General features: G+C 40.6%; 1 protein-coding gene across 5 annotated transcripts in view; it reads right to left on the bottom strand.

The window, feature by feature from the left end:
- GRIN2B (glutamate ionotropic receptor NMDA type subunit 2B) overlaps positions 1-14,951 on the bottom strand; it is a 511,855-nt gene that overhangs the window by 234,072 nt on the left and 262,832 nt on the right. For all 5 annotated transcript variants that reach the window (XR_005218349.1, XM_037846031.1, XM_037846030.1 and 2 more), the window contains one exon: positions 11,256-11,854. Coding sequence is in view for 4 of the 5 variants with exons in the window: in XM_037846031.1 (XP_037701959.1) it covers positions 11,256-11,854 (599 nt within the window). In the remaining variant the exon portion in view is untranslated. The remainder of the gene's footprint in view (positions 1-11,255; positions 11,855-14,951) is intronic.

The raw sequence follows: 14,951 nt of genomic DNA, 5'->3' as shown, positions 1-14,951 counted from the left end.
CTTAACTTGCTGCTAATATAAGTTAATTTTGGAATTGGGCTGAATGTGGGGGAAGGAAGCACTTCCCTAAAGGACTGAGCCGCTAGAGGTCGCTCTGAGCCAGATTCTCGTTAATTCGTGTTCAGAAGAGAAATCACATCAAAGGGAAAGGAAGGCCGCTGGAGAAGCACTGGGAGTCATGGCAACATCAGGGTTCCTATTTTTAAACTTGGTGTGTGAGCGCACAAAGCGTGTGTGTGCGCGCGCAGAAAGCGCGTGTGTGTACACGTGGGGGAGGGGCTCTGATATATTTCAAAATAATATTCTTGTATGACTTTTTGAGTTTGCAGGTTGCTAATAATCTGGGACAATGAGATCCAAAAAGTAAGCTAGAATGTTTTTCTTCCACTTAACTCCACTACCTTGCTCTCTGTCAGAAAGGATCCTTCACAGCCTTGTGTTGGAAGTATTAAGAATTTCTTGATACATCTAACCAACATATTCTGAAATTCTGATCTTTGTTTCTTAGTTCATTCTGCTAGCTTCTTAGGCAATCCACTTTGTGTTCCAAGAAAACTAAGTCCAGAAGAACAAATTTAAAGGTCTAACTCTGAGACTTTCCACTCCTCACAAGGTCAATCAAATGGAGGATGTGTAGTGTGTGTGTCTGCAGCAGCTAGCACAGGGCTCAGCACCTAATAGGGAGCCAAAAATACCTCCTGAAGGTGTCACTAGGTGATCTAAGAGTAACTGTAATGTTGTGAGGCGCAGAAAAGCAGACCTCCTCGTGGCACATTTCTTTCACTCCCAATAGCACTGTTTTCACTTTTCTCCAATCTCTTGTTGAGTATGAGACTTGAACAAATCCAAACTTATCTGACCTATCAAAACAGAACAGTAGCCCAGGATGACATTTATAAATCACGACAGAGGCCAAGGTTTTGTTTTATTACATAGTCCTGACAGCCGTTTCTATGTGCATGTAACCTCCAGGAGCCTATGCAGATTTTAGGATACAGAAAGTCTGCTCCCACGTCAATTTTGACGGCTTTCAGATCTGCAAAGAGAACAAGTTGTTGTTTCTCCACAAGTAGGTTAATGGACTTTGAAATCTACAGGAATAAGGTAAGAAAAAAAGAATCTTTTTTTTTTTTCTAATCAGAAAAGGAAGGCGTAAACGAGATCAGAGCAAGGCCAGTAAATGCAGATGTGATGTGCTTTAGGGCAAAGAGCAAAATAAACAGGCTCAGTGTGGGACATCCTTTGCATGAATGTGCTGGATGCTGTTTCTAAGGCTGATTCTGGGTTTATCATCATTTAGTCTTCAGAGCAATAATCAGCAGAGAGGCCAAGAAAGGAAACTCTTCAATATAAAACCACACAGTCCGGCAGGTTAATAATGTGTTCATATACATCAGAGTCATGCCTAATTTATTCAGACTCCTCAGAAAAAGAAACGGCTCACAGAAGGATGGACAAAGTGGGGCAAAGAACACCTTAAATTCATAAAGATTTGGATTTGAAATCCAGCTCTCTAAGTAAAGAAAGCAAGTGGCTTAATCTGTCTGGATCTCAGTTTCTTCATCTGAAAAATATAATGCTCCTATTCAGTATTTTTAAGATTAAATGAGGCTGTGTAAAGCAGTTGGCACACAATAGTCACTCGATGACATTTTTTGAAGTAAAATTGCTGAAGTTTGATATTTTTAAGTACCAACCTTTATCTTGATTATCTGAAGCATTTTAAATGGAAAATTTACAAAGGTACTATAGAGTTCTCTGACTTCTTAAACAAAGGATAATCAATAGAATTTAAGCTTTTTTGATTTGATGACTTAACAATGACTATGCTATTTTGCTATACAGGGATGCTTTGGTGATGGGGTATATGCTTTTTAGGAGGTATATGATAGTTTGCCCTGAATAACTTTAGACAACTGAACTTTTTGATGTCTTCTGTTAGGGTTTTTAAAGATATTTTCTGCCCCACTTGTTATTTCTTAATGCTGTCAACTCAACTACCTAATCCCCATCTTGTTTCTTACTTCTAAACTATTGTCATCTGGGAAATCAGATAAACAAGTGTCTCAGAGACTACTATTTGCCTAACAAAGATATGGTCTTGCCTCCTCTCTTTAATCAACAGAACTCTGATATTTAACTGGACATATTAATGCCCAGATTTTTAAAAAAACCCTCTACTTCCCAGATTCCCTTGCAGCTAGTTATGGTCAAAGACTGATTTCTAGCCAATGAGCTATAAGCAAAAGCATTATGCAGAACTTCTGAGAAAGGGCATGCCCTTCTTCCTTTCCAGCTTCAATTTGCTACTTGAAACTGGATTCCAGCAGCTATCCTGGGCATGGGGATAAAGGCCACATCCTATGAATAAAAGAATGGACAGCCAGCAGGAGTCTGGGTCCTGATGACCATGCAGCTACTGTTCCAGCTCTGGACAGACTTCCTAAATATGCTCTGTATCTTGTTCAAATTTTTCCTGTTATTCTGAACCATGTTCAACTCAACTGCTCTATAGGCTTCTTAGAAATATATATATATAATTCAAGTAAAGGACCTCTGAATTAAAATAAACCACATTCATTTTAGGGCAAAAATTTTATCCTGGTGATTTCATCTCAAAGTCCTTTTCTGCATTCTTCATATTTCTTGGTTATGTTCTAGATACATCAGTATTGGGTTGTTGAATATGTGACAATCCTCTCCTTCCCCTAGGCAAAAGAGGTAAATGTACATGTGGACACATGAGATGTGGTAACAGAGTAGTGAGAATAATGACCCCGTGTAGCTGGTGGAATCATTCACTATTTTAAGTCATAGCCTATATTATACACACACACATACACACATATATAAAGGTTATGAAAGTGGTCCCTTTTATCATTCTTAGCCATAATAATGAACTTAAAGTTTCTGAACATCAAGTTTTACATCAAGCATCAAACATACTTAGACATATATTCTCAAGTGGACTCCACCTATAGTCTCTTCCAGGAGATTGTGAAAAGGATCATTAGAATGGATATGATATCGTCACAGTGTGGCTTCCATGGCTACTTCTGGCACTTGGTCAGGGGATAACTTTCCTCTAGTAAAAGAAGAAATGTATGCATTTCTTAAAAGTATATACAAAGAAAAGTATGTAGAGCCACTTGACTACTGAGCCTACTTCCTTTATCTAAAAAATAAATGTGCGAGGGTAACTTAGCAACCATTCTTACAGCCATCAAGACTTAAAAAATAGAATCAGGTTAGAAAGAAATGCCTTACTGATATTCATCAGAGCTCATTTCAAGCAAGATATTTTAAAGAATTCCTCCCAAGTTCTATCCCATACTCAACCTTCTCACGTAACACTTAAACTATCTTAGTGGTAGGGAGAATTGAGGAAAATTAATATGTAGATGTTTTTCATTCAGTTTTCTTAATAATGCTTTACTCCTGTGACATATATAAATGTTCATACATAAATATGTACTGTATGAGTGATAACATGTGTATTTACGAATATTCAAGCGTGTGTGTGTGCATGCAAGAATTCCATATACCATCATTTATGAATATAGAGTACCAAAGGTAAGCAAGAAACTCAAAACCTTTAAATGAAAGAAAGGATGAGGGGGGTGGCATGAAGCAGCAATGAATGAAGAAAAGAAAAAGACTGAGCAGTGAGGGAGGCAGTAGGCAGCCCCCGGCCGGCTGCTGCTACTGGAAGCCGGACAAGAGGGAACAGATTTCAGCAGCAGGGAGCTCTAATCTGGCAGCAGCAGTTCCTTCATGTGTGACCAGCCGGCCCGGCGTGGGGACCAGTGCCAGTCTGGACAAGCTGTCCCCACAGGCCCTCCCGGAAGAGGATCCGCCACCAATAAAACCCAATAAACCCCTGAAAATTGTGCTCCAAAGCCCACCCACTTCTTGGCTTCTGCACTTTAGCAGGGCTGGTTCGGATCTCTAAACAACCACTTCTGAAAGTCAGCCAGCCTGAACACCCTGCTTCTTCTACATCTCTACCAGCCGTATAGGTCCTGCACAGTTCTTTCCAGAAAAGGACCACTTATGCACTCTGACTGCTCCATAGGAGAGGAAACAGAGAAAGACTCAAACCATCATCTGTTTAAAATGTATAAAATCTTACACAGGTGCTAAAACCACACAGCCATCTCTGCCTCAAAGAAGCCCATGTGAGTTAAGCTGACCGTGGGCAGCTGTGGCCCAGCGCTCACGCAGGCTTCCAAGACCATTTCTGTAACAATAAATGACAGCACTCTAGCTTTCTGGCAATGCATCCCATCCTTAGCTCCACCCAGGCAGTCTTCATCCTCTGTTGAGAAGAGAAAACAGATGGAGAAATGACTCCCACTCAATTCCTAAATAATACCAGTTCAATTCCCTTTAACTGTGACTTTTCTTTCTTATCTGGGTAAGAACCAGAAAAGGGAAAGTCATGGAGTCATTACCAGACCATGGCAAAGGTGAATAAGAAAACCCTGGCAGCCCACGCACCCCGCTGGCCCCCTGAGGACACGGGTGAGGGGGGAAGAGGCAGTCTGCTCTGCTGACGATGCTGCCCCCACGGTCAGGCCCTGGATTCCGTGCCTGCCCTGCCTCTAAGCAGATGAGGGCCTCGCTGAGATTTTGTTTTCACATCTGTAAAATCCATTCATCATCTAGCCATCTATTCACTAAGAAGACATGTATTGATGGGGTTGAATTAGATGAGCGCTTGAGGTCTCTTCCAACTCTAAAAATGCTCTGGTATTACGGGAAGCCAAGCTCTCCTTAGGGCTGTGCTAGTGTTAGCGGGTGGCACAGTGGGCAGCTGGAACCCAGCACGGAACCTGGCATCACCCAGCCTAAGCTGGGGGTCCCTGAGCCTTGGGCTTCTAAAAAATCTAAAAAATGGGGATGATAATTCCCATCTTTTCATTCATGCTTTTATATGATAAATATTTATCAGGTGCCTACAAGGTATTAGGTATTATGCTGAGAATACAGTTAGGTTAAAAAAAAAAAAATCCCTGCCCTTATGGAGCTTGAATTCAACTGTGAGGAAGCAGACAATAAAAATATTTTACAATTTTATACACACACAGACACACACACACACACAGTGTGTCTGATACGTGCCATGGGAAAAGTAAATTAGGAGAGAGGGAGAGGGAGTGCTCGGGAAGGTGGGAAGTACCAGTTCCCTATTAAACAGAGTAATAGGGCAGGTGACCTTGAAGACATTCACATGAAGATTTTTGCATGGATCAAATTAGTAAACTGCACAAAGCTGGCACACAGTAAGTACTCATAGAATTAATAACTTCCTTGGCCTTTGTGACCTTCTTCCTAACCATCCCATTCCCACCATCCCACACTCTTTCTGAGGCAGAATCTGTTGCTTTGTCTACTCAGAGCCACTGTCATTCTCCACTCTTGCTTCTTTCCTCTTCAAGATCATCCCATTTCTTTCCATAGACCACATTTTCCCCTGCGTCACCCCCAGAGGTACAACCTCCCTTGTAGGCCCAAAAAATTATCCTAAAGTAAAAGGGAACTCTTTCCAAAGAATTCCTCCTCTTGATCCCCTTCTCACTCTTCCCTGTCCTAAGTGGTTTTTTAGAGGAGGGAGGAGGAAAGGAAGATAAAGAGGGGGAGGAAAAGGAGGAAAGGGAAGAGAAAGAAAGAGGAAAGAAACACCAATATGTCATGGATAAACTCTAAATTTTACAAGTCAGCCAAAGACTTAAATAGCGATTAAGGGGCAAATCACATTGGGATATCAATGTTAACCATTTCAGAATGCCTTTCTCAGGTGTGGTTTAAGGGGAAAGAAGTAAAGATGACTTACTGAAACGATCATCTATGTAACTGATAGGAGGAATGTGAAAGACTAAAGGAAAACAGAAGAGTGTGAATGATCCTCACATTCATTATTCCATGATACCACCTGCTCTGTTGTACCTGAATAATTGCAATAAGCATTGAACATCTCTTACGAGAGTTATTAGATTCTTCAGTTATTTTTCCCAATTTGTATATTTTTCTATACCACTGAGCAAAGCATATCCTTCTATTTACAGATGTATCTTGCTTTACTAAACATTTCATATAAAAATGTAGCTTTCCTTAGATTTAAGTAGGTTTCTTTAATAAGGAAAAGGGCCACTTTGCCTACAATTCCACCTATAACGGGTTCACGTGTAAATTATATTAAATCACATGAACCTATCATACATATTTATCTTATCATAGATCTGCCTATGCTTGGCACTCCATGAAAATTTTATGACAACTAAAAAATGGTTAATGACCAAGCAGGAAATATCTTGCTGTCTGAAAAGTAATTGACTCAATTCCTCGTTTATTTCTTAACCTCTCAGCACTTCCCAGGCCAAGAGAGTCAAGTGGGCATCCTATGGGAACAACTGGTTACTATGGCCATTCCAAGCAGGAAGAAGCTGCCTCAAGGTTGTAGGAAGATCATGTTCACTACAGTTTCTTTTTTAAAGAGAATCTAACAAAACACCTTTCTTCACATCAGTTAAATCAGAGCCACTGTTCTCCCTCCCTCAAAGGCTGGGCCAGGAGGAGGATTCCAGCCTCTTGGGATAACAACTTTCACTGGGAAGAAAGAATCTGGGGGGTGCAAAATTATTGTTTAGTACAAAAACTGAGGACCCTGAGGAAAAATAATTAGGCAAAATTCATAAGCGGTTTGCTATGTTAAGAACCCTGTACTTCAAAACGTGTCTGCCTGCTCTTGAAGTTCCAAGAGGAGCTCTATGCAAAGAGCAGGAACACGGTGTTCTCAGGCCAGAAAGTGAGCCTAAAGGTGAGTGAAAAGGTGGACTATCACCTGAATGACAGAAATAGACTAACTACCCATTAGAGAGCACATTGGGAAGGAATGCTTGAACTGCTCCAAGGGAAATGATAAAGGAAAAATATAGACATGTGCCTACTGATAGCTAACAATGTTTTCCTAGCACAGGGGGATAACGAAGCGTTTGGGCTGATCACTTTCTAAACATTTTCAGATCACCTGGTACCAAATGGTTTTCAAATTTCTAAGAATACCATTCACTTAGAGACTAGAAGATATAAGAAATTATTGAACTCTTTCCAAAAAATAAAGCTACCAGTTGTAATAAAACTCTCTCAGAGTGTCTTGGGATGTAGTAGTGAACATAGTGTTATCCTTACTAAAAAGGCATAACTGAATGCTTCAAAGTACCAATTGAAAATTAGTTCTTATTAGTGTACAAAGAATGGTTGCCAGATTTAGCAAATAAAAATACAGGAAACCAGTTGAATTTTAATTTCACTTTTAAAAATATTATTTTAGTATAAGTATGCCCTGTGCAATATTTGGGACAGATTTATGCTAAAAATTACCCATTGTTTATCTGAAATTCAAATTTAGCTGGGCATCCTGCATTTTTCTGGCAACCCTGGTTTTAAAAAAAAAAAAAAAAAAAAAAAGATATCTTCAGCCAGCACAGAGCCTATCTGGAAATAGTCAGGAATTCTATAGCTGGCAAAGCTACAAGGAGTTAGGAAGCAACCAGTAAGGAATTTTATTGGTACCTGATAGAAAAAGTTCATTTGACTGTGACATGAAACAGCACATTTTAAGGATCCTCTCTGAGAATGTCTGTCATTTAAAAAATAAATCTTCCTTTGATGATTAACAAATTACTTTGGGATTCAGGGATATCACATAACCTTCTATCCAACAAGTTGCCTAAATCTAGCCTTACAGAATTCCCCCAAATGGAAAGAAAGCCACAGTCTGGTCAGTTGCAAATGAGAGCTTTGCCTCCCTTTAGGATGTTTGTAGGAGATGACAGGGCCTATTAATGCTACTGAGATTTCTTCATTTAGAAGAGAAACCACTTTCTTATCTCTGAATTCCTAGTGTCATCCTGGGGCTGGGTCACTCTGAGACCCATCCTAAGGAGTCTTCTTCCCTGCTGCTGCTGGAAGAGGATCAGCAGGCCAAAGGAAAGTCATCCTCATAAAACAACCAACCATTTGCAGCAATTTTATTTGCAAAGATTTCCTGGCTGTGACTAAATGGTTGCTTGGTTTGTCATTTAAAAGGGTGACCCCAGTGAGACCAGAGCTCTGAAGGGAGAGAAAGAGGCTGATTTCAGACCAGGATAAGCAGGAGGAGCTGAGTGTACCTAACTGAATTCCTCTGATGTTTTTGAGAGTGCTGTGCCTAGTGATAGTACCTCAAACTCCTTATAGTCCCAATTAGTCAACCCCAATCCTTTCTAGATCCTGATAGAAAATATATAACAATGTTCTGGAGAAAGGTTAGGGATTGGTTTCGAGAACCACGAGAGGCTGCACTTGAGAGGAGGGGAAAGAAGAGAATTGAAAGGAGCCAAGGATCCAGACAATGGGCAGGGGAGACATCCAAGAGAAGATGTCCAGCAGGCAGTTAGATATAGAACCCAAGAAAAGGCAGGGGACTGGGGTAGGGGGGAAGTTCACAGAGCATATCTCTTAGTGGAGTTTAGTAAGTCTAAGGATCTTTCTCAAGCAGTGCACTTGGGCAGAATCTACCCTCGGCAAGCACAAGAGGGAAATCAAGTGAAGGACTTGCTCTATACTGGGCACCTGAGGAATTTATAGATACTCTGTACTGTGAGATCCTTGTTCATTTTAAGACAGCAACTCTTGAGAAGATGGAGGTGGGCAGATGTGGCCTTCTCGACAGTAACTTCTAAGGCCTTTAGCGGGGCTATCTTCCTGAGTGGCCAAGTAAGAAGCCCTCAGGTTTTAAAGAGATGGTAGCAAAGGTTTAAACCAATTGTGGTCTTTCTTAGAGATATAATGGTTAGAGACTAGACTTGAGAGATAACATTTACATTCTAATATAAAACATACCAAATGAGAAGTAATAATATCTGCAGATTGCTCACCCAGAGCAAATTTTTAGACAAAAAGAGGCATTCTTGGACCATATTTATGGACTTAAGGTAACAGTCACTTGATTTTCTCATGTCGTTTAGCAGATGTTTCAGATTTAAGATTCCTACATTGTCAGCTTTGGTTTTAATAGCAAACATTTTGTACAATAATCTGAATCAAATTTGCATTTAACATTAAAAACAGTTGGAGAAACTGGGAATCCAAAGAACCAAATAAGGTGTAATTTTTGAAAGGAAATCTCTATTATCTTGCAAAAAGGAGCAGAACAAGAAAGCTCCTGTGGAGTGTGTATGCACTGAGCATACCAGGGCCTTGGATGGCATCACTCACTCACTTCAAGTGCTTCCCTGTGGCACACGCCATGCTAGGAACAGGGGATACAGAAGTGAGTAAGACAAAGATCATTGCTTTCACAGAAATTGCAGGAAAGATAAATGATAAAGCATGTAATTACAATGAAGTTTGAAGTATAGTTTCATTGGAAAAATACAAGATGCACTGAAGGCACATAACAGGGTGACATTAGCCCAGGGCTCAGCTAAGACTTCCCAGGAGATATGGTGCCAAAACCAAAGCTTGAGCAATGGATAGAATGAGGCAGGTAAAGGAGCATCCATGTACGTGGTTTGGTGGGAAAGGGGCAGAGAGTATTCAAGGCAGAGAAAAGAGTTGGAAGTGAGAAAGAACATGGTATCTTCAAAGCATTAAAGTAAGTTCAGTATTGCAGGAATGTTCCAGGGCATGAAAGGCCTAAGACTATTCTAGAAAGTCAGGCAGGGCCCATGCTGTGGAAGATTTGATAAAGCATATTAAGGATATTGGGCTTTATTATAGGAGCAATGATAAGTCACTGGATGGTATTGAGGAGAGTCATGAAATCACATTTTCATTTAGGTCACTCTGCCTGCAATGTAGATTGAAGAGTAAAACTGAGAGTAGGAGGATAATTTAGAAGCCCCTGCAGTAATGTGGGTAAGAAGAGATGGGCTGGGATGTGGTAGGGGAGATGAAAATAAGTGGAAGCACTCCAGAGGCATTTGGGGAGTAAAATCTATAGAAAATGGGGAGACTGACTACAAGGTATCAGAGATTAGATAGTCAAGGACACCTTGGAATTTTTTATATGGAGGAACTTGGTAATGGGATGTGTGCTTTACAAGAAGTACAGATTTGGCAAGGAGGGGATGGGAGCAGAATAGGAGAGGTGGGGAACAGTTCAGCTTTGGATATAGTGAGTCCCAAGTCCCAAAGGATCACATCTAGTTACAGTTAGAAACACTGACCTGGTACTAAAGGGAGAGCTTAGGGCCAGAGCCATCAGTTTGGGGAACATACAGACATTATTTGCAACCTTGGCAATGGATGAGGAGAGATGAGGGTCTAGGACAGAACTCTGAGAGGCACTAATATTTAAGGGATGGGTAGAGGAAGAGGAGTTGGAGAGTTGGCCAAGGATCCTGAGAAGAAACTACCAGAAGGTAGGATATTTACAATCTACATACATGGCAGTTTTATATAAATAATAAAACCATACAAGCATAGCATAGAATCTTCCATTCCACACAGTCACTTCATACCCCTAGGAGCATGAGCTGCTATGGCGGCTGGTTATGGGAGCTGAGGCCAGAGGAGCAGAGCCCCACCCATGTCTCTATCTTGCTGAACAAGGCAGACTAGGGGCAACCATAAAAGCCGCCTCCATAGCAGCACTGTCACCCTTAAAGACAGAGAGAGGAGGGGCAGGTTCTGAGGTTCAACAAGGCTGTTCCTTCAAGAGAAAAATACTCTGCATATGTTTGTAGACCCATGTAACCTGCTCTCCATTCCCTCATAGTCCAGTAGCATTCCAGAGGCAGGTGGACTGGTCCTCCCTTATTTCTAAGTGTACTGCATCTTTCATAGTGATTAAGAGGTCTGGATTCAAATCCAAGTAGAACCATTTAAATGTAGTGACTTTAGACAACTGCTCTTTCTGAGTCTTATTGTCTTATATGATAAAATGGAAACAACTTTAAAAATCTGCCTAATGGAGTTGTTTTGAGGTAAAATATGCAAATCACTTAGAAAAACACCTGGTATATCATAAGTGCTCAATAAGTAGGAGTTGCTTTTGTTGTTATTGCATTTCTTAGAAGAGGAACACAGCACAGCGAGGTTTGCTTTGGAAACACTCCCACCATCATTGTTACCACTGGCCATCCCAGAGGCCAGCCTTTTACCTGCCGCCATCTTCCCATAGTTTCTGAACCTCTGAACCTCCGATCCCACTCTTTGAACATTTCCTCTAACCTCCATCATCAACATGCTCTCTGCTTCACACTTACCTGTTAAGCATATTGGACTGATAGATTCTCTTCTCATGGGTGTTGTAACAACTGCTCTTGGGCTCAGGAATGAAGCTGTGCTCGGACAGCATGTCGGAAGCAGCAGTGGTGATTATGGCAATTCCATCTCTCACTCTGGCAGGGAGGCCATAATCCCATTCATCGTAGGATACAGAGATGAGCCCAGTTGGGAACTCCGAGGGCACTGTGTCTGTATCCCCTGCCACCAAACTAGGCACAATCCACGTGTAGCCATAGCCAGTCAGCCCTACTGAATTAGCCACTTCAAAGATATAGGTGGCTTCTTCCTTAGTACAGTAAAGAAGAATGATGGGGCTTTGAAGTTTCTTGAGTTGGTTCTGGATCTTAGAATCTCCATCATCCAGGGACATGTCCAGTAAGAGGACTTCCTCTAACTCCCAGCCCACAAAGCTATTCTCGATGGTGCTGCGAATCTTGTTAACAAAGTCCTGGTAGCCAGGGAAATAGGTGGTGACGATAGAAAAGATGTACCAGTCATACTCTTCCATGATGTTGAGCATTACAGAAGCCTGCTGTTCAATCGATGGGCCAAACTGGAAGAACATGGAGGATTCATCCTAGAACAGTGGGAAGAAAAAAAAAAAGAGAGAGAGAGAGAATCAAACCAAGATGGTAAGGGAGTGTTTTAAACGAATTGAATACCAAGCTTTCTGTCCATTATTTAATCTCTCGAATAAGACTTTAAAATTGCATATGTCTGAATTATAAACATTTGTAATAACTGTTTCCTTTCTAAAACTGACACCTACATTTTAGGGATGATCAACACTGCCAGTGCCTGGGACAGCATCCCCAAATCATATATGCTAATATTTGAAGAGTCACATAAAGTACAATAAATACTCTAAATGGCTTCATGTTCGGTTATGTTTTGCTATCAAATGAGTTATTCAGACACACAAATGCACACATGCACACACGCATGCACAAACTTTCCATTTCTGAGACTTTTGATTTCTCTATTGTGGATGTGTATCATTCAGTCACAGAGTGAATAATTCAAATACCATCGATCTATACTTAAGTCTCCCTAAGGAGATGGTGTAGACAAACTTGCCTAGCAGGTAGGTGATACTCAGGTATGAATCAGGGAGAAGTATTTTTAGGACAAGATTGAACCAGTATATTTTCTATAAAAATAAAACTTTTAAATTAACAGCACATTTAGTTTGCTCTCTAACTTCTACTCTAATAATGAGATATGCAAGTTAGAGTAAGGCTCAAACATTTTATCTAAGTTACACATTAAAATGCCTTGTGCTCAATATCAAATATGATTAAGCTTTATTTTAGAACAACATATAGAAGATTATTCTTTCCCTTTGCATATAATGCCACAGGATTTAGTATGGTTTGTTTACTACTACCTACTAACCCCTCTATCGATTCTGAGAATTTTCTGTTTTCTCAGTCTTTTTGAGGGTGAAGCCATTTTAAATTTCTCTCAGTTTAGGCTGTATTCTACCTGTTATTCTGAGCTGCAAGCCCTGCATTTTCGCTCTACCTTATTCTAGAAGAATCCCAAATAAGAAAATGAAGATTCCCTTAGTCTTTTGCTTCTCTCTCATTCCATTTCTCCTGATTTCCTCCTAGATAATGGTATCTCTTCTTGGTCTGGTCCCCCATCTTATATCTAGTAGTTCATGTCCTTTTTGTAATAACCCAAGCTAACAAAATGTGTCTTTATCAAAGGGGTAGCTCTTTTTTATCCTCCACATTAGAGCTACAAAATACAATTACAAGAGACCAGGATTTTAAACAAAATTATACAGTGATTTCTTAGTTTAGGAACATATTGGTGTACAGTATTTCTTGGGCACTCACTATTGAAAAAATATATATTAATTGGGAAATATCAGCTGGTGTCCAAGGAGCCTGATTCGTCAATGAAACCTGCCAGTGCCTCGGCTCTGCCAGAATCATGCTTGCTTCGTATGGCTTGAACTCTTTATACTTCTCTCAGGCCAGGTGGGACGCTTGATCACTTGGGGGTGATTTTTCCTGCTAAGGGCAAAATGGTGCTTGTCAAGGTTCCCTCTCCTGGATTCATACTATCCAAGAGGAAGCCTCATAAGACCCAGAATTCAGAAAGGGAGGGAGGGTGGTGCCACTCAAGAATGGGTGGTAAGGGAATGAGAACTAATTCGGAATAGAATAATTATATCATATGCCCCTTCCAAACCCTGGCCAGCTCCCATCTCGGACTTCTGCTGTAGCAGAAGTACATTCATTCAGCCTAAGCTGCCCATGATGTTAGGTTACAGATTACAATGGGAATCGAGGACAGCCAAGCTTAGTTATTCAAACACTTGTCAGGGGCCCACAAAGAACCACAACAGGAAAGAAAGGCCAGTGACAGTACAACACATTCCAGAACAGTTAAAGAAATATCCATTTGTTTTCCTTGTTATCCTTCCAGCTAAAGGGAATTCTTGGGATTCTCAAATGAGACATATTATCACTTGAGTTTTCACAAGCCCAATGGATGTAGTTAACCAACAAGACGCTTTCAAATATACCTTAAGATGTACAGGCTTGGGATGAAAGAGATCCCATCTATATGCAAAGTAAGCCTACCCATTGTGGGAAAAATCAACTTATCTTATGGCAAGGAGGCTCTTGAATATATACAAAGTTCCATATACTATAAAACCACAGCTGGCTCAAATACAGAGTGAGAAATAGCCTTGACAGAAAACCCATAGGGTTCCATGGTAAATAAGCTCATGCTAACGAGATTGAATTAAAAAGAAAACCAATCTATTAATTATCAACCTGACCTTCCCCTCTCTCTTAGGGTTCTCTTAAAATGCTCTCCCACAATTCTAAAAGGCACTGTCAGCTACTATGTGAAGAAAGCCAATGTATGCTAAGAGTAAGAAAAGAGAAAAAGGAACGTAGCTCCATGTTACCCCACCCATCATTATCTTACCTTCTAATTTTATCATCCTCCACAACCTCATCCTTTCTCTGACTCCTCTGCCCCCATCACTGTGCAGTTCAACCATTTTATCTTGCCAATCTTTCATTAAGTTAGGGTGCTTTATTTGACCATTTTATCTGTGGCAAAAGGGGAGGTCAATGAAGCCAAACAGAAATCAAGGGACAGAGTTATAGCTTGCACAAATGTTTCCTGGTATAATGAGTGATCCAGCGTTATTAATTTAGTTGACACATCCATCTGATATACAGCAATCGGGAACAGGATAGCTCTTTTTTAACAAAGCTTTAGGCTAACTCTAAGTTGCAAACAGTGACAGGCTTTTCAAATTATGGCCACAGCCACAAATCAAAGAGTAATCTTCATGTGTGCATGGTGTGGAAAGGACGGATAACAGCGCATCCATCTTTGCGGTACCCAGCATGCACGGTGATCACCATAAGAAGTGTCATCTTCAAGGATGAAGGACAGGGATGTAACTCAGCCTGCAACTCACTATTCTTCCTGTTTACATTTTTATCTCCCAATGTCATTACAAAATCTTGCATGCAGGGGTCCTTGGAACAGTCTCCTCCTCCAAGTGAAGTTTCCCAGTCAAATTTATTGCATGAATGTACTTTCTTCAACTTTCATTGAGGGCATCTTTAAAGCATTCCTTTATAAAAGGCCACCATGACTGAGTTGAGCAATTAGTGCAAGGAATACAGAGCTGT

This window comes from Choloepus didactylus, chromosome 8, assembly GCF_015220235.1.
Source record: "Choloepus didactylus isolate mChoDid1 chromosome 8, mChoDid1.pri, whole genome shotgun sequence".
NCBI classification, from domain to species: domain Eukaryota; kingdom Metazoa; phylum Chordata; class Mammalia; order Pilosa; family Megalonychidae; genus Choloepus; species Choloepus didactylus.
Note: the sequence above shows the minus strand (reverse complement) of the source record. Positions and strands in the feature narration are given on the sequence as shown.